At 37.8% G+C, this 25,764-nt stretch overlaps 1 protein-coding gene across 14 annotated transcripts in view; it reads left to right on the forward strand.

Moving 5' to 3' along the window:
* Nucleotides 1-8,332: 8,332 nt before the first annotated feature.
* Nucleotides 8,333-25,764, forward strand: part of SNAP91 (synaptosome associated protein 91) — a 131,235-nt gene continuing 113,803 nt past the window's right edge. For 9 of the 14 annotated variants that reach the window (XM_019729529.3, XM_019729537.3, XM_088795578.1 and 6 more), the window contains exons 1-2: nucleotides 8,789-9,044; nucleotides 9,901-10,060. In XM_019729529.3, coding sequence (XP_019585088.2) covers nucleotides 9,931-10,060 — 130 coding nt within the window. In that variant the 5' untranslated portion in view covers nucleotides 8,789-9,044; nucleotides 9,901-9,930. The other 5 variants (XM_088795575.1, XM_088795573.1, XM_088795577.1 and 2 more) reach the window with 5 other exon arrangements.

Below are 25,764 nucleotides of genomic sequence, written 5' to 3' on the forward strand. Positions count from 1 at the left end.
CAGGTAGAATTTAAGAATGACTTTTAGCTCTGGTTCTACATTTTCTCTCTTACCAGCACTCCAACCAATGTTGTGGTCTTGCCCCTGACCGTGCCCTGCTGACTTACGGCTCACTTACCTGGACAACCCCTACTTGGTTCTCAGCTCACATAGTGTGTGCAATTTTGGCTTAGGCACCTATCCCTTAACCCCTAGATATGGGCTGATGTCCATATCTCATTTTTTTCATGTTTCTGTAGCTGAACCAGCCTAAATAAAACATCAGAATATATGTTTTCAGCAACAGTTAAAGCAATCTATTCTACATAAACTTGCTCATAGTTGATAAACATAGACAGAGATAATGCCAGAATATTCTTCTACACATGTAAGCAAGTAATTCATTGCATTAGCCCAAGATATCCTTCAGGATTATGATGATAATTCCTATTATTTTATTTCTCAAATAATTCTACTAATTGCTGTTTTTCTTTAAGTTTCCACATAGGAAGAAATTTGCTCACCATGGAATGAGCATATCTCTACTGACATGATGTAATGCAGGGTCTCTGGTCCTGCTCCCTGCACCAGAACGCAGGATATGGTGAGGCCAAAAAGGGACACCAACGGGGCCATGGATGGGGGTTTCATACCACTATAGTCTCCCCGGCAGCAGGGTTGGAGACACAGGAAGCAGGCTCCACATGATGCGCAATCCGCTGTTGGCTTCTCTGCCAACCAACCAACTCCTTGTGTAGCCACGGCAGTTATACTAGTGACTAATAGCTAACTGGTAACACCTGATGGCCACCCAGCCACAGCAGCTGGCCATCTGATTACAGCTGATGGCCATCTACTACCCGAGCCAACACCTTTCCACGTGAGGCCAAGAGCCTGGAAACTGCTCTCTGGGGCTCTGTCCCCACAGGCTGGAAGCCCTAGTATATTGCTTGATGATGGGTACTTTAGTTTCCTAAATTGGGGAGCCTAGATGAAGCTGACAAAATTTAGAATCGGTGAGGTATTAAGCTCCAGAGGTGTGTGTCTAACTTTTCAGATGACAGTGACACTTAAACTTATCATAAATGTCACATCCTGCCTTTGAGATGGTCACTATGGAGAAAAAAGTGGCAACAGAGACTCTCCAGCAATGAGTTCCTTGACTGTGGCCTATCATTAAAATGATTGCTCCTACACACAGCTGTAGGAAACGAAGCAGTTGAGATAAGGATATGGAAATGCTTCCATGATACCCAGCTGAAACTCAGACAACTGCAACTACAGAAAGTACAAAACATGTAAGGACTTATCAATGCCTACTACACGGCAAGGCTGTGGGCCACTAGAAGATTATAGCCCCTGAAAGACAATATACGTAAGCAGATATAATCACTATCAAGGGTTTAGAAGCAGGAGAGTGTGTATCTGAGGCAGATCTCAAACAGAGGCAGCCACACAAACCATTACTATAGTTGGAAATCAATCAACAATATTTATATACACAGTTCAGAAAGGGCTATGGCTCCATAATAGGGACCATGTGGTAATGCAATCAATAACAGCTGCAAGTGCAAAGGACAGCAACCAGCAATAAACTATGCAGCTGACAAATAAGGTCCCTCACGGGGTAGCACCCGGCTAAGAGCTAAAGCCCCCAACAAAATTTCAAAGATGCAAATAACAGTATGTGTTATCTCAGAACTAATGGACATCTTCAACATTTTGTGGACTATTAATGAAAAATACTTTCATATCCCTAGGAAACAATGTTACATAAAAGCTGTTTATTGATTTTCTTATTTGATTCATAATTTATTCCTTTTTCCCGTGAAATGGAAGCTTTAAGGTTTTCTTGTAGTGTCAATGTTTGTTCTTTCTTATCCGCAAAATCCTAAGAAAACTTGACAGGGGCTGAAGAATAAAGTCAGTAACAATGGAAACAAATTGGCTCTCTCTCCACATCTAGATATAAGAGATGCACCATCGACACTGAGGTGTCAAACCAAGTTCACATCTCTGATAATGCCTATCTAGAAGCATCTTATACAGAGAGACATAACAAGACTCCAAGTCCACTAGTGATAAATGCCAGGGAATTTCTTGCATTTTGTTTTAATGAATACATCTAAAATCATCTATAATGACAACAGAATTAACCCTGTTTTAGGTTGAGTAAGACACAATTTTAAGGTCAAGACATCCATTGATCAAGTCTGTAATAGTAATAAATTTGGGAAAGTACATCAACTCATTCTTTAGTTTCTCCATGGGAAATCATTGGCACCCTAGCATTGTTTTTTACTATTTTCCTACTTAAAAGTGAAAATATGATCCTCCATTGAAAACTTGGGTCTCCAAAGTAACATTTTTTTAAAAAGGAAATTATATATTTTGTTTCATTATGCTTTTACCTGGGGGTTATTTTGGGAACTTTCTGACATGAGGCTAACATAAATATTTGAATAAACTACAAATGTAAAGTCTTCTAATTTTCTAAACATCCCACAACAATGCTCTGTGCTGTGTAATGAGTTGTGAATGTCTGACGCATTAGGTCTTGGACAAAGGAAAGTACTCAAGGCAAGTGGAAAGAAATTCAATATTGTTAAATGTACTATGCTCTAGAAAGAGTAAGGCCTTCCTTGTTCCAGACAAAATTAGTTTAAATAGTACCACAGCATTTCATTCTCATTTGGTTGTACTGAACATCAAAAAACCATAAACTTTCTATTTCTTTTTAATGTTCTCCTTATTGGAGAAACAGAAGTGGTTGACTGACATAATTATAGTTGGCAATTATATAATTATAATTATAGTTGATCTGTATAATTATTTTTGCATGAGAACTTTTTTAACGGGCCAGTAACATGTATATGTTCCAGTTACACAATTTGAGGGAGTGTGAGAATATCAGCTCTCCTCCCAGTACGCTGCTGTGTTCCTGGAGCTGTACAAAGACAAATGCATAGCCTTCTACAGCACTCATGCAATGGATTATCAAGTAGAGCCCAAGTCATTCTCCCTAAGCAGCTGACAATGTAAACTGAGCTGTAGACAAATACAAACAACTGAAAGTAGAGGAGAAAGTAAATTAATAAGAGGAAAACTTAAAGAGATATACACTGGATAGTGAAGTACACTAGCTCAGCCCTCACATGCTTTTAAGTTAGTAAGTTTATTTGGGAAACTTCCTTCTGCAAACAGACATTCCTGATTATTCCTCTCCCTTCTCAAAGAAAAACCTTTACACTCCCAAGAATTTCCTTGAAATCATCTCTTTAGATTGGAAAAAAAGAAAGAACAAAGTGCTGTTTATAACAGCATTACTGTGCAATGACTATTTCTGAATAAAGAGCTAATTAATATTATGAAATGAAATCTAGTATAATATTATCATACCTTTATCAGAAGCAACAAGTGCAGTGGAAAGAAAACTGGACTGGAAGTTCAACAACTGGAATTTAGGACTGGTTATACCATTATCTCACTGTGTGATAGAGGGAAAGTCACTTAACTCCTAGTCTTAAATTTCTTCATCGGTAAAAGGAAGGGGCTAAAATAGAGGATTTGGGGAAGATCTGCTGATTATATACAACTCGATGTGAGGTCTTGAAGGATGAGTAGGAGTTGACTTGGTATATGAGAGAAAAGAGTCAAACCAAGGGATATACATTGTTATTTTAATGTATGCTCAAGTAATTTTTGATCAGTTGCCAATTTGGGGGGTATAGTGTTCAATGAACCTTAAGTAAATTACTCAACCTCATACTTCTGAAAGTATAGGTTTCTCTCTATAGATTCTTCACAAGGGTTTACTTTTGCATGTCACTGTGATAGTTGGTCCCACAATGAACCTCCCAGTAACAGTCTTCTCCCCTTGCATCTGCGCTGTCTCTGTAACTTGCTTTTGACCAACAGACTACAACAGAATTGATGCTACGTGACCTTGCAGGTCATAAGTACCTCACAGCTTCCACCTGTGTTTCTCAGAACACTCCACCTTGGGATGTTCCTGCTTGGAAGCCAGCCACATGAAGAAATGTGACTACCTGGACCAGTCTGCCACGAGGAACCCAAACCACATAAAGATGCCCTGTATTTGTGTTCTGGTCAAAACCTCAGTTGAGCTCTCAGTGAAAAGCCAGAATCAACTGCCAGACATGTGAGTGAATAAGTCATATTGCGCAGTCCGGTAGAGATTTCCGATGACTGCAGCCCCTGTTGTCATCTGATTGCAACCACATGAAAGACTTCAAAGGAGTACTACCCAGCAGAGCCCTGTTAATTCACAGAACTGTGAGAAAGAATTCAAAAAAATTTTTTTTAAGCCAGTTTGTGGTGCAATAGGTAACCAGAACATTCACATTAGATTTAAAACAGGGAAGCAAAATGAAAATACCATATTTAAATTGTTTTAAGTATTATTATACATGTAAAATAAACATTTTCCTTCCAATATGTCAGTTGTCATGCAATTTATTTCTAATTTGAATATCAGGCAGAACAAAACTTAATAAATATGTTTGTCCTGTCTTGGAATATACTGCCTCTTCATTTATTTTCATTCTTAAATAACTTGAATCATTTCCTGGATAAAATGTTGTATTTCCCTAAAGTGATCTACTTGCTTGAATCTCAATCTTACTGATACTATGTGCAACCTACTATTTTCTTGCTACATTAGAATGCTCATCAGTTTTATGATCTCTTTCATGCTGTCTTATAAAAGAGAAACGATCTTTTCATCTCCATATAAGTGCATTCAGGATATCAAAATTGCTTGTTGTTGTTGCCAGTTGCTTTTGAGTTTGGATAGACATGTCACATTTGTGTGTGGTGGGGGTCGGGGGGATATATTCCAATATAGTTATTTCTGCACCTCACATATTTTTTCTACTTTGACAGAAAAGCACCCCTGGAACGAAATCACCCTACAGTTTTACCATACGAAGAAGACTGGACTTTTTAGAGAAAAAATATGAATTTCCAACCTCTACCTCAGGTTGCTACCTGAAGCAATCAGATGGCTCTTAGCTTTATTTATGTTTTCTTTTTTCTTTTACTTTTGTTGTCTCTTACAAATAAGCTGAAACCAAGAGCTTGAAGACATTTGCCCTCACATGTTGATATAAATTGTCAGTCTACATGTAATTATTGTTGGGTTTTTTTCTCTAGTAAATCTGATACTCAGAAGAAAACATGTTTGTTAAACCAGAAACAGAAAATAATCTGTACAGTGACATATATGTACATTAGCTTAGAAAAAAAGTTCATGTTTTTCTAAAACGCATGTTTTGAATGTCTATTGCATGTGATTTCTTTTCTGACCACTGAAAGAGATCAAAAGATCTTTCAATTTGTAAAAATAGTGAAAGTCAATGCTTATTCTTGCTTAAGATTTATTGAATATTATTTATTGTGTGCCTGAGTCTTCAAAGGGAATACATCAATAAGGAATCATTTTTCTTTCTGTGAATATACTTCTTTATTTTAAACAGTTTTCTTTCTTTCAATTTAATATACAACATTCATGGTTATATTTCTAAGTTTTCCTGGATATGAGAACCTGGTGCTTCTTAATCTTTGCCACTGGAAGTATGCTACTATTTTCAAAACTCAGTAAGACTTTCTTCCAAAATGATCAACAACATTTCAAAAGTTGGTACTACCCTGGACATAATTTACTAATTTGATACTTCTAGAGTTGGGAGATTTTCAAATATTTTTCTGCTGCCACCCATGGTGGAAGGGTGTCTATGTGTGGGATACTTTCCCATGAATAATACCAGAGATAAGAGCAACATACTAAAGATAGACTATGGCTTCCCATACTTCTCAGTGCTATCTGTACATAATTTACTGTATGTAATTAATTTCACAGTATTATAGGATTGACTGTGAATCCGCTCCAATTTATTTTTGAAAAGTAAATTACTCATAGGTTGTATTATTTTAACCATTATTGGAAATATGTTAATTGCTCAAAACCTTTTAACTAATAGCAACATATGTGACACAACATTACTATCGGACAATTGGAGAACCTCTATTCTACAGTATTTCCTTATTTCATGTAAATTGTCTAATTTATTGGCATACTGTTGTTCATAACATTCTCTTATCCTTTTAATGTCCATAGGATCTACTTACTCTTTAATTCTTAACACTGAAAATTTGTGTCATCTCTTTTTTTCCTTGCTCAGCCTGGCTTGGGAGCTTATCAATTTTATGGATCTTTTTTAAAAAGCAAGCTTTCAGTTTCATTAATTTGCCTATTATTTGTCTATTCTCTCTTTCACTAATTTTTACTCTTTATTATTTCCTTCTTTCTGCATGCTGAGTTTAATTTGTTCTTTTTCTAGTTTCTTGAGGTTGAAACTTAAATAGTGATTTTCAGGTCTTTCTTCATTTCTAATATAAGTATTTTAATGCTAAAAATTTCCCTCTATTCACTGCTTTACCTGCATCCCACAAATTCTGATATGCTGCATTTTCATTATCATTCAGTTCAAAGTAATTTCTAATTTTCCTATGGGAAAGTTAGACCCATATTTAGAATGTGTTGTGTAATTAGCAAATATTTAGCAATTTCCAGATATGTTGTTGATTTTTAGTTAAATTTCATGGTAGTAAAAGAACATGGTTTGCATGATTGTCATCCTTTTAAATTTATGAGGCTAATTTTATGGCCCAGAATGTGGTCTATCCTGGTAATGTTCCATGTTCACTCAAAAAGAATGTATTCCACTGTTGTCAATTATGTAAAATTGGTTGGTATGGTTATTTCAAGTCATCTATGCCCTTATAGGTTTCTCTATCTGTCCTATCAATTACTAAGAAAAGAGTATTGAAACCCTTAAGTATAATTGTGCATTTGCCTGTTTCCCCTTTTAATGCTATTAGTTTTTGCTTCAGCCTATTGTGAAGCTCTGTCGCTAGGGAGATAAACATGTAGAATTATTACATACGCTTGTTGAATTTTTATCTTTAAAATGTGATGATGTGCCTCCCTACTAACATTGTGCCTCCCTACTAATATTCATTATTGGGAAGTCTACATTGTCTTATATTAATATTGCCACTCTAGGTCTTTTTATCAGATCTCTTGAGGTATAATTTACATGTAATGAAGTTCACCAATTTTAAGTGTACAAATTGATGTTTTGAGAAACATATGCAATTGTGTAACCATCATCACAATCATGATACAGAACATTTCTATCACTCCAAAAAGCTACTTGCAGCCCCTTTGCAGTAGATCTGCTCCCTGACCCCTGGCATCTGATATGCTTTCTGTCTCTATATAGTTTTGCCTTTTTCACAATGTTAGTTAAATGGAATCACAACAACATGTAGCATTTTGGATTATGCTTCGATTTAGCGTCATGCATTTAATATTCAGCCATGTTCATCTGGTCCTTGTTATTGCTTATTAGCATCCCATTGTGTAGACATACCACTTTTTGTTTATCCATCTACCAGTAGAATAACATTTGGGTTTCTTCCAGTTTGGGGCCATTATACAAAGCTACTACAAGATGGGAGTGCAAGTTTTTTAATGTAGATGTGTTTTTATTTCTCTTGGATAAATACCTAGGTTGCTATTTCTAGATCATATGGTAAGACTGTTATTTGAGACCTGACAATGGTGGTTTGGGGCAGTTTTTCTTAAGTCATCACGCTTCCAATCAATGTTAGAGTCAGTCCCAACAGTTATGAAATCATACTGAACATTGCACCCGGCAAAAGAAAGGAGAGCACAACAAAACCTTGATATCTATAGACAGACATTTTACTGCCTGGAGGCCAAATAGAGGCTACCTGTGGCCAGGAAAAAAATGTCAAGAAAATTCACAACCGAAGTTCTGATCCTGATTCTACATTGAGAACTCAAAAGATTTTTTAAGGTAAAGGCAAAAAAAAATAAAAAAAAAAAAAAAAAATTGAAAATGTCAACACATGAAACTATTAACCAAGTCCAAACCCATTTAGAAATTCACGTATGCAATTCAAATATACTTAAGACATTCAAACACTATATATAATTGGCAGAAATTACTTTTTAAAGGTACAAAGCGTTTTCCTTACACACCCAAATGATTACTTTAATATAATCTGGGACTCGATTAATGGCTTTGTTAATTATTCGTCCTTGCAGCAGACCTTCGTAGCCGTTAAGACTCAAGTGGCTAGAATGACCTGCCCATCCTGGATCCCAATTGTAACTAAAACAAGTAGAGGAGCTTCAAGAAGTTGAGGACGCACAGGTAACGGGTGCGGTTGGCCCGCAGAAATCTAACATCTTAAAATCCCCCTGCCCATCTGGGCCAGGACTGCGTTTGACAGGAGGGCGTGTGTGAGACAGAATGTCGGGGAGAAGGGGCTGGACTCTGACAGGCGGAGCGCGACCACGCCCTAGCCTTGGCCTTCACCGAGCAGAACTCCGGAAGCCCACTGGCTGGGCTGCGCCGACGCCCCCGCGGATCCCGGCGCATCCCGCAGTCGGCGGACAGGTGTGTGCGGCGCGCGCGCACGCAGTGCGTGCCGGGTGCGGGTCCAGCGGGCGGGTGGAGGGGCTGCTGGGCGCCTGGCGGAGGGTGATTTGCTGGGTGGATGACGGCCTCCCTGCCACCGTCTCTGCTCGCGCTTGCCGGGGATGCTCGCGTGCGGCCCCCCCTTGCCTGTAAGCTCCCGGCCCGAGGGGACGGCGTGTGTGAGTAGCTGGGAGGGGGCAGCCAGGCGCTCCGTGGAGAGCTCGCCCGGGTTTGTCTGTCGTCGTCACCTGACTCTTTGGAGCAGCCACAGCTGAGGTGGGGGCGGGGATGGGGACGCAGCGCGGAGTGCTAGAGAGACGCGGCGGCTCTGGCGGAGGCGGCGGCGGCGGGCGGGCACTGGCTCCTGGGGCCACGGGCTGCGGGCGCAGGGACCGCGGAGCTGAGGGCGGGGGCCGGGCTAGGGCTGGAGGCATCGCGCCCCGGGGTACCGGGTCCGCGCGCGGCCGCACACACCCACCCGGCGCGGCTTTCCTCGGCAGCCCAGGCTCCGCTCAACCTGCGGCGGGCGGGGTGAGTACCCGCGGCCCGGCTCGGCCCCCTCCCTCGTGGAGGGCATGCGGGGATCCGGAGAGGATAATCCTAGGGCGCGGAGAAGGGCAGCGGCGGGGTGACAGCGCCGCGGCGCGTTCGAGGGCGGGCTGGGGGCTGGGCTGGGCTGTCAGCCCGTCTCTGCCCGGCTGCCAGGAAGGGCGAGGCGCTCGGGGTCTCTGGCGCCTCCGCAGAGCGGAGAGGCGCCTGCGGCGGGGATTTGGGAGCTAGGGGAGGGGGCCCGGGCGTAGGGCGGCGGCGGTGGCGAGGCGGAAAGGGGAGGCGAGGGCATAATATGGCGCAACGTTAGGATAATCTGTACTGTGACCGAGGGAGGACGAACCCATTGCTGCAGCAGCGCGAGGAGGAGGAGAAGGAGGGAAGCGGCCAAGGCTTGAGTATCCGATTCATTCTCCCAAGCCTGCGGGCTGCAAGGAGGCAGCGCTGCGGCGGGGCGGTGAGAGGTGGGCACCCGGAGGGTGCGGCGCCCAGGGAATAACCCCGACGCACGCCACTCCGGCACCCGGGGATCAGGTTGCAGGCAAAGTGCTGATTGACAGGGGGGCGCCGAAACAGTGACGCGGGGCTGGGACGGGGACGGTGTCACCAGGTTGGGACCCGAGCCCGCGCTGGGGTTCCGTGATGGACCTACCCTTGCTCAGGACCCCCAGATCGCGTCGCAAGAGCGAGGCTTCACGCGTTGCTGGCTCTAGACGTGGTACCAGGGCGGGCACAGCGAAGAGAGCCGCCGTGTGGCTGGAGGAAGAAAGGCCTGGGTACTCCGAGGGTAGGGTCTGCGGGTTAAAGCGGGACCATCTCCCCCTTTCTTCCCCCACAGAAAAGGAGACAGTAGAAGCAGACTGAGAAAATGTCGGGCCAAACGCTCACGGATCGGATCGCCGCGGCTCAGTACAGCGTGACAGGCTCCGCTGTAGCCAGAGCAGTCTGCAAAGCCACCACTCATGAAGTGATGGGCCCCAAGAAAAAGCACCTGGACTGTAAGCATCTCTTTATATAAGTGGGACATGCGCACGGCATACGCGCCTTGGATGCCTGCGGTGCAGCCTCGGCTCACTGTCCATAATGCTGCGGCCTTCAGAACTCCCAGCGGTGTTGCCCCTGGGCTCAAAATCTCCAACTGTGGAGGTGTCTCCTTGGGTCAGCCCTGAAACCTTGTCTCTGAGCCTTTTTTTTCCCTATTGACCTCCAAGGTCTTGATGGAGAAACATATATAAATACTATAAGATACCGAGAAATTGTACGTTCTGGATTAGGCATTTTTCGCTTTTTTTTTTCCTTTCTCCAGACCCACCTCTTCCAGGTTAGAGGAAATCAGGGGTTGCACGATCATAATAACAACAAAAGATGGATTCATGGAAGGTCAAACTTGTCACCCTAGTTGTTTCCTAAATATGTTTTGGATAGTTTTTGAATAGTGTCCTCTTTTTCAGTGTGCTGCTGAGATTTGGTCTGTGAGTGTGGGTGGGTGAGTGTCTGTTGTATGTAACCACACCAAACAAATAAATTCAAGCTATTGAATGAGGAAATTGCACTTCATAGATAATGGCGATTTCATTTGACACTTCCTGGCACACTTCTTTGTCCCATTCTCAGAAACTACTGGGCGGAATGACTTTGCTGTGGTCACAAAATGGATGTACTTTCCCAGCATTTGAGACAGTGCGATTTTAGATTAAAACATTTGATTCATAATATTTTTTCCCCATGTTGGTTATTTGATGGAAAAAGTAACTTGGAATCTTTATATTTCTGAAATGTTTATTTGATTAACAGTAAATCTTTTGTTATTGAAGGACAAATAGGGACCCTTAGAAAAAGGCTTTCACCTGCTTTAGCCAGTGAGGCTCCTTATTAAATAAGGTTACATCAGAGTGTATTCTGGAGTTGCTGTTCAGACTTTTTGACCTGCTTAGGATCTGTCCTGTTCCGATGTTTGTTGGTAAAGGTCAGTGTTGGTATGAGAAACACAGGTATAGCCATTTCTCATCGGGCTTCCTTTGCCCATTTCCTGGTTTTCCTTTGCTTCAGGCCTTCCCCAGTGTTTGCCTTGTTGCTGCTGAAAAAAATGGCACCAGTGTTAGAATTGACTCTAGTGCTATTAACTGTATAAGCAGACTTGAAACTTACAACTGGACATTGAAAGGGTTATCCAGCCATGTGAACCTGTTGTCTCATTAGATTGAATGGTTTTGCTTCTATTAGCTTGTTTAAGGAAAAAACACCAGTATTCCTTTCCTGGGGGAATTTTTAACAACATTTGTTTATTATGGCATCATGTGTTATGTATACAATACAGAATGAGAGAGACTACCAGGGCTAGGGCACCTAACAGAAGTGGAAATTACAAATTCATGACCAGCTTGTCTTGCTGCAGCATGCTGAATCATTTAGCCATCTTTCCATCAGTTTCCCCAACTCTGGAAAGATGACTCATATCTTAAAGGTATGTGTCAGTCTAGTAAAGCCTCATAATAAAAAAACTATAGGTTATGGATTTGCTAAATGCTATGAATGTGATAGATCGATATATCAATGCATTTCACAGAATATTTGCATTTTGAGCATCTCATGAAAATATTATTCAGGTAAAGATGGACTTTTCCATATCTGTATATGTAGTCACCTTAATCTTTTAGACCTGGAAAAGTCTCTTTAAAATTTTCAAGGTGGGAGGTTTTCCAGCATCTGCAGCATATGTTAGTGAGTGGGGATTTTAAAGATGTGGGACATAAGGGTAAGATTCCGTATTTAAAGCAGCTGAAGTAGGAACTGGTATTGAATTATTAATTTGAATAATCCTATGAGCGAAACGTTTATTGAGCAGTTACTATATGCCACGCACTGGGCTTTACATTATTAATTTATCACTACTTAACAGATTCATGGAGGGTAATTAACTCTCAAAGCTTTTAACCACTGCACTAACTGCCATCTGCAGTTTATTTAGTAACATTCTCTGTTGAGAGAGGGAGAAAAAGGAACCATATTAGCCTGAATGGTCTGATTTTCAAAACACCCATCCTGTTTGCATGGCTTTGTGTGAAATTGAGCATCACAATAAACACACTCATTGCATGTGCACTGATACGCACACTATGATATGCATTAAAAAATTTTAATTCTGTTACTTAAAAAAAAGATCAAATGCCAAGTACTGAGGAGTATTGGGTTTTCTTTTCAGCATTTTAGTTTTCCATTAAGTCATAAAATAAATTATATGCAGTTAAAACCATCATTAGGGTAGAATTTTGGAAGATAAATATCACGTTACTGATGTGTCCTATTTTAAGAAAAGATGATATGGGAAATTTGAGTATATAAATAATGGTTATATGCATTGTAAGAGGGCATCTTTGCTCAAAATTCCTTGTGAAGTTCATATTAAATAACAGTAAACTGCCTTAGTAATTTATTCACAGGATTTTAGTAATATATCAGTTATAAAAGTGAGTCACACCTGGTGTTAAACATGCAAACACGTAACTAATTTTCCCTATAGACACTGAAGCATTCTTAAAGTTAGTGTTTTAATTTTGAAATTATTGAGTACTAGTTGGGAGGAAAAGAGCACAAAATGTAGAGTTGGGGATTTGAAACAAACCAAAAAAAAAAGTTTATAATTAGTTTGATTTGTGTATAACTTTCTAGTTTGGAGTTTGGATTCAAAGATTATATAAGAGTAGGGTTTATGGTTCTGTGATTTTTTTTCTCTTAGATATCAGATTAATTGAACAGGCTCAAAATCTTTATGAAAAGTGTATTTAATGTTATTTAAAGTACTGGTTTAAAAGATAATTTTTTTTCTCTTTAGGTTAATAGGCCAAGAAAATTGTTAATTATGGTGATTATAAAATGATACTTAATGGTACATGATTTATACATTTGAAGAAATTATTTGTTAACATCTGGGGCAGAATGACATATGGTGAGAAGGTGGAGATAAATTAGACATTCTCAGATTTTTTTTTCAATAACATTATGTTCCTTAAAGAAAAATATATTCCGTAAAGCTTCACTATAATCAGCATTGATATAGTAAATGTAAAGGTTAAGGTTAACCTAATCTAAATAAGCATTACATATTTTAAAGTACTTTTGGATTATGTAAAACTTTTATTCCATACTCTACCCTACTATAATAGTGTTGCCCTGTGCCCATGAAAGTTAAACACCTAATCAATGTTAGTTTGACAGTTTTTCTGGGTCCCTCTGCACATCCTCACTTCCTTTCCCTTGTAACTTTGTATACTTATTTGATAGTACATAAAACATCCAAGACCCAGCAAGTATTTGCCTCTTGGTTACAACTGTTGTACATTTCAGTTGCTTTTCTTCTGTTTTGTAGTTGATGGCATGAAGGATAGCTCAAGTCAAATAAAGTAACAAGATCCAGTAGGGCACCCAGTACCTACCCAAATGCTGTGTCAAGGTTAAAGAACAACAGCAAGAAAAAAAATAAAGTTGGCCAAAAGTGTAACACCTGCAGAAGGAAAATTTGGAAAGTTTTGCAGCCCTGATACAAAGATTCATTTCGGTTAATAGTTCTTAGGAACAATAGGCTGTAAAGTACCTTATTTAAGATTATCAAAATTCAAATTTAGACTTTACTACTGACATCAAACCAAACCTTATGAAAAGCCAAATTGATTATTAGTTATATGTATATGTATGTATTCTAAACCTCTTGAGGGTGTTTAATAATGAGCTTATCCCACATAATAAGCAGGTGATTCAAGCTCTGAATCTTATGTTTGAGAGATATTTTCATTTTATAAGTGATTCTTTTCCGCTCACGTTAAAAAAAAAAAAAGACTGTATTTATTATAAGAATATCTGATAAAGGTAGGGTGACATATGGTCTGTGTTTAGACTCAAGGGAAATACTGGCACATAACCACAAAATTCCTGCTGCTTTAATTATATTCATGAAATATCTGCTAATAAGTAAAAAAAAAAAAATTGTGAGTAAACAAAATGAAAACTTAAACCTAAGTTCATTTGCTTTAAATAAACTTGCTTGGTATATACATAGGGTGCCAAAAATAAATGTATGCACATTTTAAGAAAGGAAAAAACTGTATTAAAGTTGTAATACTAAATATATACCAATAACAAAAGATAAATAATACAAGTCACGTTTGACTTCTGCAATTACAAGAGGTGCTCAAAGTGGTTACCATCAGCGTCCAGACACTTCTGATTACGGGGAACTACTGCTTGAGCAACGCTGACCAAGGTGTCCACTTTCATCGCTGCACATGCCGTTTCAGTTTGCTCACACAGTACCATGCACCTCAAACTTACAAATGTGTGCAATTGTTAGGTGTGTTGGAGGTTCTGTTGCACACTCACGCCTCCATTGTCATTGTGCTTTGTTAACATTCTCGAATTTCAAATACCACTTCAAAATGGTCTTGTGCTCCTCAAACGACAACAGTGTTTCTGCCATTTTCTTTAACTTGCTGTCGCATGGTGACACTTAGCATTCATTTGATTAACGCCATCTTTTGAGCGAACACCATACTACACATTGCTGCCGTAATTCAGTTCAACTCGAAAAGTAATACATGGCTCTTAACATGTGTATATGTTTTTTTGACACCTCTGGTATAAAATATATTTTGATTTATAGAAATGCTATTTGCGCACAAATTCAGTTAAAACCATATTTATATTTGTGGGAACTTAGAGAGCTTTTTACAATGCTAAGATCCAAAAAGTAAGCAAAGTTTATTAAATAAAATTAATTGGAACAATGTATAAAAGTTTACTGAACACTAAAGCAACTTTCAATATGAGACATACACTAGCTTGCTGTAAATATATTTTACTTTGGTTCCAGTTATTCTCATTTAACTATTTATTATTGTCTAAATATATATTTCGTTTTTCTGTATCAAGGCATACTCCGTTCCTTCTTAATTTCATCAGAAGACCTAGTCTAAATGTGAAGATGGTTTAGAACAATCCATATTATTTGTTAGGCACTCAAGAAGAGATGAAGAAGATACACTTCTGAAAAGCTTTCAAGCTTATTATTATTATATCATAAACCTATAAGGGGTCCAATCTGCGTGGTCCTGTGATGTTTTCAGTCTATGCTCAGCATCCCAAGAAGGGAGAGAAGGGATCATGCGAGATTCAGGGGTTGGCAGGAGCCAGGGAAGCAGAAGAGTGGCAAAGAGTCTTAGGCAATAGTAGGGAGCTTGCTTCTAAAATGACTTGAAGTAATTAAGGAGGCTTTTTACTAGCCAGTGGAACAATAAGGATTTCTTACTGGATCTTCTTACATCTTCATTTTCAAATAAATATTTTTTTTATGGTATAATGTTAAATATATTGGGGTCATTTTAGATGTTTTTCCCCCTTTGCCAATCAATGTGGTTAGCAGATATTTTCTTAAAACCATTATGAAATTGGTAACTCAAATTAATTTTTTGAAAGTTGCTCTAGTGATTTAAAAAATTGCATATATATAAAAATAAGTAAAATTATGCATGTAGTAGGTAAATTCAGATCTTAACTACAAAATTAGCTTGTAGCATTTTAGATTAAAATCTAGATTTTTGGTACATTGCCATATTAGTTTCAATGTTTAATAGATGTCCACTGAAGTCTTATTTGTAATTTAATCTGGATACTTATTTGCCATGGATCTCTCAGCTTTTCACAAATAAATATCCTTTAAATATCTTACTTCCTCTCTTCAAATTTATTGATGCTAGGCTAGAGTGTTCTTTGGAGCTTATCTTGGTTTCAATAACTTGGTAAGGAGGGTCAGAAGTGACATACTGTATCCCGCTATTCCCTCAGGGTCAGGGATGCTTTCCTCACAGCGTTGTATTTTAGGTGACTCAACTCCTGAGCCAGCAGCTACTGAGAGAACCTTCAAGTATAATCATAGTGCAGTTAAATAATTTGAAAAGCCACGTTTCTTGCCATTAAAAATATTGTAAATCCCTTCCTCTTTTCAGAGGAATATATTGTTTACTTGTGAAGGGAAATTTTGGCTGTTTTTTCTTAGGTGTTTATGTTATGTGCTTTATCTTTTGTTTCTCATAAAAGGGAGAATAGTTGAATGACATACCCAATATCAATTGCATGATGACCTATAAGTAAAAAATGATGGAGTCTTTCTTAGGGCACAAACCAAAGAGAATTGTACCCTAAAGCCCACAGCTTTCTATAGCTGTCTTCCTGCTCTCCCAAGTGTGTGAGGACCCCCTACCGCCAGCCCACATGTCCTCAAGGTTTCTCTCTTATGCACCTTTAAGAAGGGTCTAATATCTTTTTTTTTTTTATTAACGTTTATTGGGATGACAATTGTTAGTAAAAGCTACGTAGGTTTCAGGTGTACAATTCTGTATTACATCATCTATATGTCACGTTGTGTGTTCACCACCCAGAGTCAGTTCTCCTTCCATCACCATATATTTGACCCTTTATACTCTCATCTAGGATCTAATATCTTCTAAAGGATTTTATGATATACTATTTCTGGCTACTCAAGAGTGAGAAGCTGGATCTTTGCCTGCTTCGTGTGGTTTTGCTTTTGGGCCTCATCATTTGATTATTTTTGTAGAGTTAGCAATTTTATTTTAAATTATAATTCTCCTTTTTCCTTTATCATTTATTCCCTCTGTCGTCTGTATGTTAACCTCCCCTTCTATCTCTCTTATAAACATTTTCAATTATCTCCATTTAAAACAAAACCACCTACACACAACTCTGTTTGGACTCTATGACCCTTTCCAGCAGTCAGCCTGTCATCATCCATTGCTTTTCTTTCACAACCAAACTTCTTGAAACAGTAGCTCACCATTCCAAAGAACACAAACACAACTCTACCCCTCTTTGGATATTGCGACTTTGATTGGCTTCATTCAAACATTAGAATTGCTGTTAGGTACTAGGCATTGCCCACCCATATGCGCAAGCCACTGACCTGGGAGGTATCCCCCATCTCTCTAGTCCAGAGGGTTATTAATTATTAAAAACTCTCTGAAGTCTCCTTCTTTAGCTGTCTTCTGTCTTCATTTAGATCAGAAATAAATCTCATCTGTAAAATGAAGATTAATAATAGTAGCAACCTCACCTTTGGTGAGGAACAAGAGAGATAATGCGTGTAAAAGACCTAGCCCAGATCTTGACACATAAATGTAGAAAAAACATCAGTTGTCATTACCACTACTGTTAACCATAACTAGTACAATTGCTGTTTTTGCTACTGTTGCTGCTACTACCGTGTTTCCCCGAAAATAAGACCTAGTCGGACCATTAGCTCTAATGCGTCTTTTGGAGCAAAAATTTATATAAGACCCAGTCTTAATTTAACATAATATAAGACTGAGTCTTATATAATATATAATATAATAATATATGATATAATATAATACCCAGTCTTATTTTAATGTAAGACTTGGTGTAATATAATACAACACATAATACAATACAATACTGGGTCTTACATTTTTGCTCCAAAAGACATGTTAGAGCTGGTGGTCCCGTTAGGTCTTATTTTCAGGGAAACATGGTAGTATCATTACTGCTCCTACTACCACCATAACTACTGTTATATAATCATTAGTGATTTGCCCTTACCACTTCTCCATGCTTGTTTTTTGCCCCCTCCTTTCAGTTACTTCAGTTTTTGCTTTAATTCCAACTTTCCCCTTCAGTAGTTTGGAAGCTGTATATATTATTTCTGTTCTTTAGTGATTATCTTTAAAATTTGAACATGCATACTTGAAGTCTAAAGTAGATCAGCGTCTCTTTTTTTTCCTCCCAAAGAAAAGAAACTTTTAACTCCAATCACCCACTTCTTACTTACGTGCTATTATTGTCCAGTGTTGTAATTCTACCATGGTTTTAAACCCTAAAGCTAAACGTTATTATTCAATATATGCAGTGTTTATTTAGTTGTATCCACCTTGACGTCTTTGCTCACCATTCCTTCATTATGTCTAAGATTTTCTTTCTTCCTTTTTCTTTTTAATTTATTTTTTAAATTATAGTTGACATGCAATATTATATTTCAGGTGTACAACATAGTGATTAAACATTTATATAACTTAGGAAGTGATCACTTAGATAACTCTAGTACCCATCAGCCACCATACATAGTTGTTATAATATTATTGACTATATTACCTGTGCTGTACTTTATATCCCTGTGACTATTTTTATAACTGGAAATTTGTACTTCTTAATCCCTTTCACCTCTTTCACCTATCCCCCACTCCCATCTGGTGACCAATTTGTTCTCCATATCTATTGTTCTTTTTTCATTTATTTTGTTTTTTAGATTCTGCATGTAAGTGAAATCATATGGTATTTGCCTTTCTCCATCTGACTTATTTCACTGAACATAATACCGCCTAAGTCCATCCATGTTGTCATAAATGGCAAGATTTCATTCTTTTTTATGATTAATATTCCATTATATATATGTACCACATATTCTTTATCCATTTGTCTATTGATGGATACTTAGGTTGCTTCCATATATTGGGTATTGTAAATAATGCGGCAGTGAACATACAGGTGCATATATCTTTTCAAGTTAGTGATTTGGATTTCTTCCTTTGGCTAAATACACAGAAGTGGAATTGGTGGGTCATATGGTAGTTCTATTTTTAATTTTTTGAGGAATCTCCATGTTGATTTTCATAGTGGCTACATAATTTACAATCCCACCAGCAGGGCACAAGGGATCCCTTTTCTTCACATCCTCATCAGCATTTGTTTGTTGATTTATTGATAATAGCCATTCTGACAAGTATGAGATGATACCTCATTGTGGTTTTAATTTGCATTTCCCTGATGATTAGTGACATTGAACATCTTTTCATATGTCTATTGGCGATTTGTATGTTATCTGTTCAGGTCCTCTGCCCATTTTTTAATTGGATTTTGTGTGTGTGTGTATGTCTGTTAAGTTGTATGTATGAGTTCCTTATATAGTTTGGATAGTAACACCTTATTAAATGTATCATTGGTGAATATCTTCTCCCATTTAGTAGGTTGTCTTTTTGTTTTGTTGATGGTTTCCTTCACTGTACAAAAATGTTTTAGTTTGAGGTTGTCCCATTTTTTTATTTTTTCTTTCGTTTTCCTTGCCTGAGGAGACATCTAAAAAATACTGCTAAGAGCAAGGTCAAAAAGTTTACTACCTATGTTTTCTTCTAGGAGTTTTATGGTTTCAGCTCTTACATTTAAGTCTTTAATGCATTTCAAGTTTATTTTTGTATTTAGTTAGTTTGTCCTTATATGCAATTCTAGATTGACAGTTATTTTTTTCTTTGAAGATAATATTGCATTCTTTTGGCTCCCATTGTTGCTCTTAAGATGTCAACTATTAGTCTTCCTAATGTCTTTAGGTACCTTTTTTTGTTTTTGTGGTGGCTTTTAAAATCTTGTTTGTCTTGTCCTTCTGTAGTATGTGTGTGTTTAGATATAACCTTGTTTTTATTATCCTATTTGGAACTTGGGTTACCTGAATCTGAAAATTCAGGTCTCATAAATTCTGGAAAATTCTCAGTGTTTCAGTTACCATTAATTGTTACCTACACTCATTCTCTTTCTTCTCTCCTTCAAATATGATTATACATATGGTAGGCCTTCTCATTATATCTTTATATCTCTAAATACACCTTTCATAGTTTCTAATATTTTCTTTACTGTTCAGCATGCTTTGTTTTTCAGATATCTTCCATTCAGTTTATTAATTCTCTTTAGCACTTTCTTGTCTGCTTTTACTCATCCTTAGTTTTTAATTTTATTCATTTATATTTTTTCATTTTGAAGCTTTTCAACTTTGTTCTCTTTTTTCTTTTTTTTTTTTGATCACATACATTTCTTGCTCACATTTTTTAATTCCTCATTTATGTCTTTTACCATTTTGAACACAATTCTTTTTATACTCTGTATCTCATAGATAGATCCATTACATGAAGTTCTGTTTCTGCTGTTGTTTTTGCCTCTCAGTCATGATTTGTGTCCTCGTGTGTTTTGTAATTTTAGACTCTGAGATCACGTTGACTAGGATTTCAACTGTGGGAATTCTGGGAAGCCTAGGATCATCTAAAGAGGATTTGTGTTTGCTTCTGTTAGGTCCTACAAGTGCTGCTATTTTGGGGGCATCTTAAGTTAATGTCTGCTATTGGAGTTTCTTATGTAGCTAGGTCCATGATTTGAAAATGCAAAAAACTCAAAAGACCTTTTTTTTTGTAAATTATTTTATGGCAAAATTTGACCTGATATAACCATTATACTACCTACCATGAAGTTTCATGTGTTGAGCTATAGAAATGTTGTCATATTATTGTGTGCTGTCCAGATTATACTGGGGTGTTGCTTAATATATGGTGTATGTACCATATTACTTTTGTAAAATCTGAAAAGTCTTAAATTTTGAAACATGTATGACTCTGAGGGTCTTGGCTAGAGGAATATAATTCTTTAGTCAAAATGTGAATCACAAACTTGAGCAAGGAGAAAGCCATGGTTACAAATGCCCCAGAGATATTTTTTCCCTTTTATCTACTAAGAATCTAGACTGAGTGGGACAAGATTTTCTGTTGTCTTTCTTTGCTGGGAGATGTTCTTCTTCTCCCCCCGCCACACCACACCCCCCCCCCCCCCGCCAAGTTTGCTAAGGGAGTAACTCTTTGAAGATCCCAGCTTTATGTGGAGGTCTCAGTTCCAAATAGGCACCTTGCTTATGTGGAAGAATGCCTATCATATTAATCTAGGTTATGAGGTATTTTTTTTTTCTTGATAGTCTACCTGTACGCTAGAAATGGAACCAGCCTGTTTTCCTATCCTCTGTGCTTGCCTCTCCCCCACCAACCTTCTTCCCCCCAACACACACAACACAGTTCATTCCTGAGCAGCTTTGAAAGTTATTAGATTCACTATGCATTATTTTGGGACCTTTGCAATGCTGTTTCTGTGTTGTAATATATTTTTTAAATCTCATATCTAAACCCTAGCTTTAGCCATTCTTTCTCAGGGCTTAGATGGGTTGCTGTGCATATGTACCTCTACCTGTCAGATCACTCAGAGAGCTGTGGTGGGATTCTATTCCATGGTTTTCTTCTTTGTCTGGTCTGCACTTGCATTGAGGCTGCTTATCTCTAACTACCTTATCCCTAAAACCATATGACGTGAGCAGGTTTTGGTAAACATTTGTTGAATGATTTTTTATTACACATTTTACAATTACCAAATTTTAGGCCCTTTTTTAAAATAAAATTTGTATTTAAAAATTTTACTTGCTAATCTTCCAGAAGAACAAGGAGTTGAACTTGATCCACTTTCTCTCAAAGTTATGAAAGCAATAGAAGTATGTAATATTGGAGGAAAACAGACAAATAAAAGAAACATAAAATTGCCAATGTAGATATTAATGTGCTTTTCCTGAAGGTCTCTCAGCGCTTACATTCATATGATATGATAAAAGTTTAGTTTGGGGAAATTTATATTCTTGATATGAAGAGAGTTTTGGTTGTGGATTTAAAAGCTTGTGTGCACGTCTCTTGGTGCATATCACCAATGATTAGATAGTAGATATTAGGTAGTAATACAGAGAAAATTCTTTGTTAGTATTTTGTGTGTGTATGTATGTATGCACCCACTTGCTTTAGTTTGTTCTGAGTTGGGTTGAGTTTGGTAGCATTGCTTTTCAATATCCATTCTATAATTCGTAAGTATGTACATTATAAATAGTAAGGATAGTTATGGGAGTAAAGCATTATTTCAGAAGTAGCTACATACTGTCAAGTTTCACTGAAATGATGTTATGTACTGTATATAGTGATACTATTCCCTAACTTGATAATATTACCATTAACAACTTAAGGGTTTTAGAAAAGCAGTAAGGAAAGGAGACAAGCTTAAGCTAAAGCTTCGGATTGTTTTGCCTTTGTAAAGAGAGCAATAAATGTTACCATATTTAATTTGGCCTTTAATGACCTGTTTGGAGAAATTATAAATTACTTCCAGTATTGAGGCTTTCAGTAGCTTATTTAACACAATCCCATTATTTATTCATTTAGCAAATATTTGGGTATTTACTAAATACCAGGAATTGTTCCAAGAGGCAGGGATACCATGGTGAACAAGATACACACAACTCTTAGCATCAGACAGCTTGCAACTTAGTAGGGGATACAGAAAAATAAAACAAATAATTACAAGTCGTGCAAAAAGAATTATATTTTTAACAGGGGAGGCAAAGACTACAGTAGAGGTCCATTGCAGAGGAAGTGATGTGTAAGCCCGACTTGAAGAATGAGTGGGATTTAACTTCAGTAAGGTGTGGATAAGGGCTGCTGCATTGTCTGTGATCTAGGAAGAAGCTCAGAAAGAGCAAGGCATATTTTAGGAATTTAAAGAACTTAAGTGTTGCTGAAAAACTGAGTTTAAGATGGCCGAGAATTTTAAGAGATGAGAGCTGAGTTGTAAACAGGGGCCAGATCTGGGAAGTCTTCTAGGCTGGAGAGACTCTTAGAAGTTGTCCAACCTCTTCATGTTTACAGATGAGGAAGCTGAGCCCCAAAGAGGCAATATCATGCATTACATATGTCTTAATACTGAGTAATTCTTATCTGCCTAGAGCAGGTGCCCCCGTGGGTCATTGCTGTGTTCATCTACTTCTGATTGCTGTATCTATGCCAGAAAATATCGATATTTCATTTCCTACCCAGGAAATGAAAAATTATTTAAACATATATGTGTATGTGTGTGTATATATATGCATACAAAGTCTGACAAGTTCGCAAACTCATCCTAGAAAAAGTGCCACATACCTCATAGCTGAATATCACTATGGTCATTTTCGAAATACTCCCCTTGGGAAGCTCTGCATCAACACCAGTCCACACTTCAAAACAATTGTGGAACTTTTTCTGGAATGGTCATCAGAATTGTATTGTATTACCCTTGATGTCCTGAATGTCATCAAATGTTATCAAATGTCATCTTCCTTTCAATATTTCCTTTATTTGGGGGTAAAGAAAGAAGTCATTGGGGGCCAGATCAGGTGAGTAGGAGGGTGTTCCAATACAGTTATTTGTTTACTGGCTAAAAACCCCCTCACAGACAGTGCTGTGTGAGCTGGTGCATTGTTGTGATGCAAGAGCCATGAATTGTTGGTGAAAAGTTCAGGTCATCTAACTTATTCACGCAGCATTTTCGGCACTTCCAAATAGTAAACTTGGTTACCTGTTTGTCCAGTTGGTACAAATTCATGATGAATAATCCCTCTGCTATCAAAAAAAAGTTAGCAATGTTGTTGCTACAAGTTCACGAACTTAACTGTCAGATCTTATACCACACATACACACACACACACACACACACACACACAAACAAACATTTTAACAGTCTGAATTCAGAGTCACCATAAATGCATCACCCAGGGCACTCGTGACACAATGCACAGCATCAGTCAGTTCCTGATGGTCTAGGACTCCTCCTCCGAGCCTGACCTCTTTGTATCTTTTCCCACTTCTTAGCTATTGCTTGGTTCTTGAGTCATGGTGCTGACACCAGAGAATGCTACCTATGCCATTAGTAACAGTGAAGACAAAAAAGATTACAGACTTAGGTAATTTAGTTGAAAGTCTTCTAAAAACTGCATGTTAAACTTTAAAGGCTATTTAATTTGGTTTATGATTGTGGTGACATAATTTATAACATTCCTAAGTATCATCACTGAAATCAGAGAATTTTATATATTAGGCTTAACTATTAAAAATTTGAAACACTAAAACAAAATAAACCCCCCATCACCATATATACTGAGTATATCTAGGTATTTTAATGCCATACTTCACTGGGTTTGTTTGTTAGTCTGTTAACACTAAAGAACAAAAGCTAAAGTTAAAAATTTAGGTTAAGAAAATATCCAAGTGAAGAATTTTACCTTTCTCCTATTCTTTCCAAAGCCAGTTGTTTTCATGTCACCATCCTCTGTAATTGTTTTCCTCAAGATAAATATTTAAAATATGTCATGAAAGATTCTATTGATTCTTCCTGAGATGAAATTTTAAAACTTCCTGTAATTTCCCTATCAACTTAATTAGCATCAATTTGTACATCTTACAAATCATCTATCATCTAGCTAAATAATTCAGTTAGACCACAGCTTGATGAAATGTTGTTCTTTTTGTCTCCCTAACGCAACAGGGTTGCAGTCTATTCAGGTTTTTCTGGTCTCTTCATTAAGTATTGTAAGGGTTAACATTCTGTTTTTGGCTACCCTTGAATGAGCATAACTATAGCCGTGGAAGTTCAATGGAAGGCTGATTTGAGGCTGTGCTAATGAAACGGCTGGACTGTTAAATACCTGCATCTCCTCATTGCTTTGTGGTTTTCTATTCTGTTTTTCCCACAAGAATTCTCTTATCATTGTTCCAAAGGAGTCATTTAACTTTTAGTTATATTTTACTGTATTTTGTGAAGAACCGTGTGCTATCTAGCAACATTACTCTGTCGAGGGTCTGTTCTATATATGTATCTCAGTGGAATGGAGATGTGACTTGGATCCTTCTTGTGGGTCATACTAATCATTTCGTTCAGCCTGCTGTGAACTCAGAAGTGTTTCTGAGAATGCTCCCTATGCCATTGGTTGAACTCAGCATTACTTTTTCAAATGGAAAAAGAAGAGTGTAAACTGGGCACTCAATTGGTGGGAGTGTAAATTGGTACAAATATTTGGGAGTGTGGATTCGTAATATTGATCAAAACTCTTGAAAATCCTTTGATCCAGCAATTTAACTGCTATAAATTTATCTTAAATAAATGGAAAAATAGAGAAAAATATTCATTCAAGGGTACTTGTTGCAGCAATATATACAGTGTATGGGAATGCAAAATTAAATACACATAAATAGTTGATTAAAAAATGGTGGTGTAGCCAAACAATAAGATACTGGGAAACCTTGGAAAATGAGATTCTTAAAGCATATTTAACATGGAAAGACAATTGATATGATCTGGTTTTCATTTCTTTGAAAGTGTGTATGCCCATAATATATATTTTGGTAGAATATATGCCAATATTTTGTCTGCGGGTTAAAGATGTTTTACTTTCTATTTTATATCCATATTAATCATGACTTTTTATTATGGGTTACAGGAACATAGGTCAAACTAGTTCAGGCAAAAAGAGGATCATTTTTGCCCTTGTAACGGAGAGAAAGACAGGGATGAAGCTGGGCCTCTCCGGTGCTCGCTCAGTATTCTCTCCCTACACCTCCTCTTTCGCTTACCTCCAGTTCACACAATAGTGATGGAGCACCTCCTTAATTCTCACAAATGGACTTTCTCAATGAGTCTGGAAACATGATGGACTAAGGCTCACATCACCACAACCTCAGCGAGAGAAAGGAATTCTCTTCCTACAACTAGAGTTATACAAAATTATAGGGAAGAATTCTGATTTGCTTTGGTTAGGTCATGGTTTACATGTCTGAATTATGTGGCATAAGACTATGATTGTCAGTCTCAACCAGAACTGCCTAGTTGGGAATCCCAAGAGATAATGGCCTGGTACAAATTTTATTTCTTGCTCATATCACAGTCTTCTGTGGAAGGCTTGGTCTATCTAGGGATTTTATCACCTAAAGTTCTCCACTGGATTCTATGTATCTGTCTGACAGAGGGAGGCAGAAAG

Source organism: Rhinolophus sinicus, chromosome 2, assembly GCF_057876585.1.
Source record: "Rhinolophus sinicus isolate RSI-liver-muscle chromosome 2, RSI-T2T, whole genome shotgun sequence".
NCBI classification, from domain to species: Eukaryota; Metazoa; Chordata; class Mammalia; order Chiroptera; family Rhinolophidae; genus Rhinolophus; species Rhinolophus sinicus.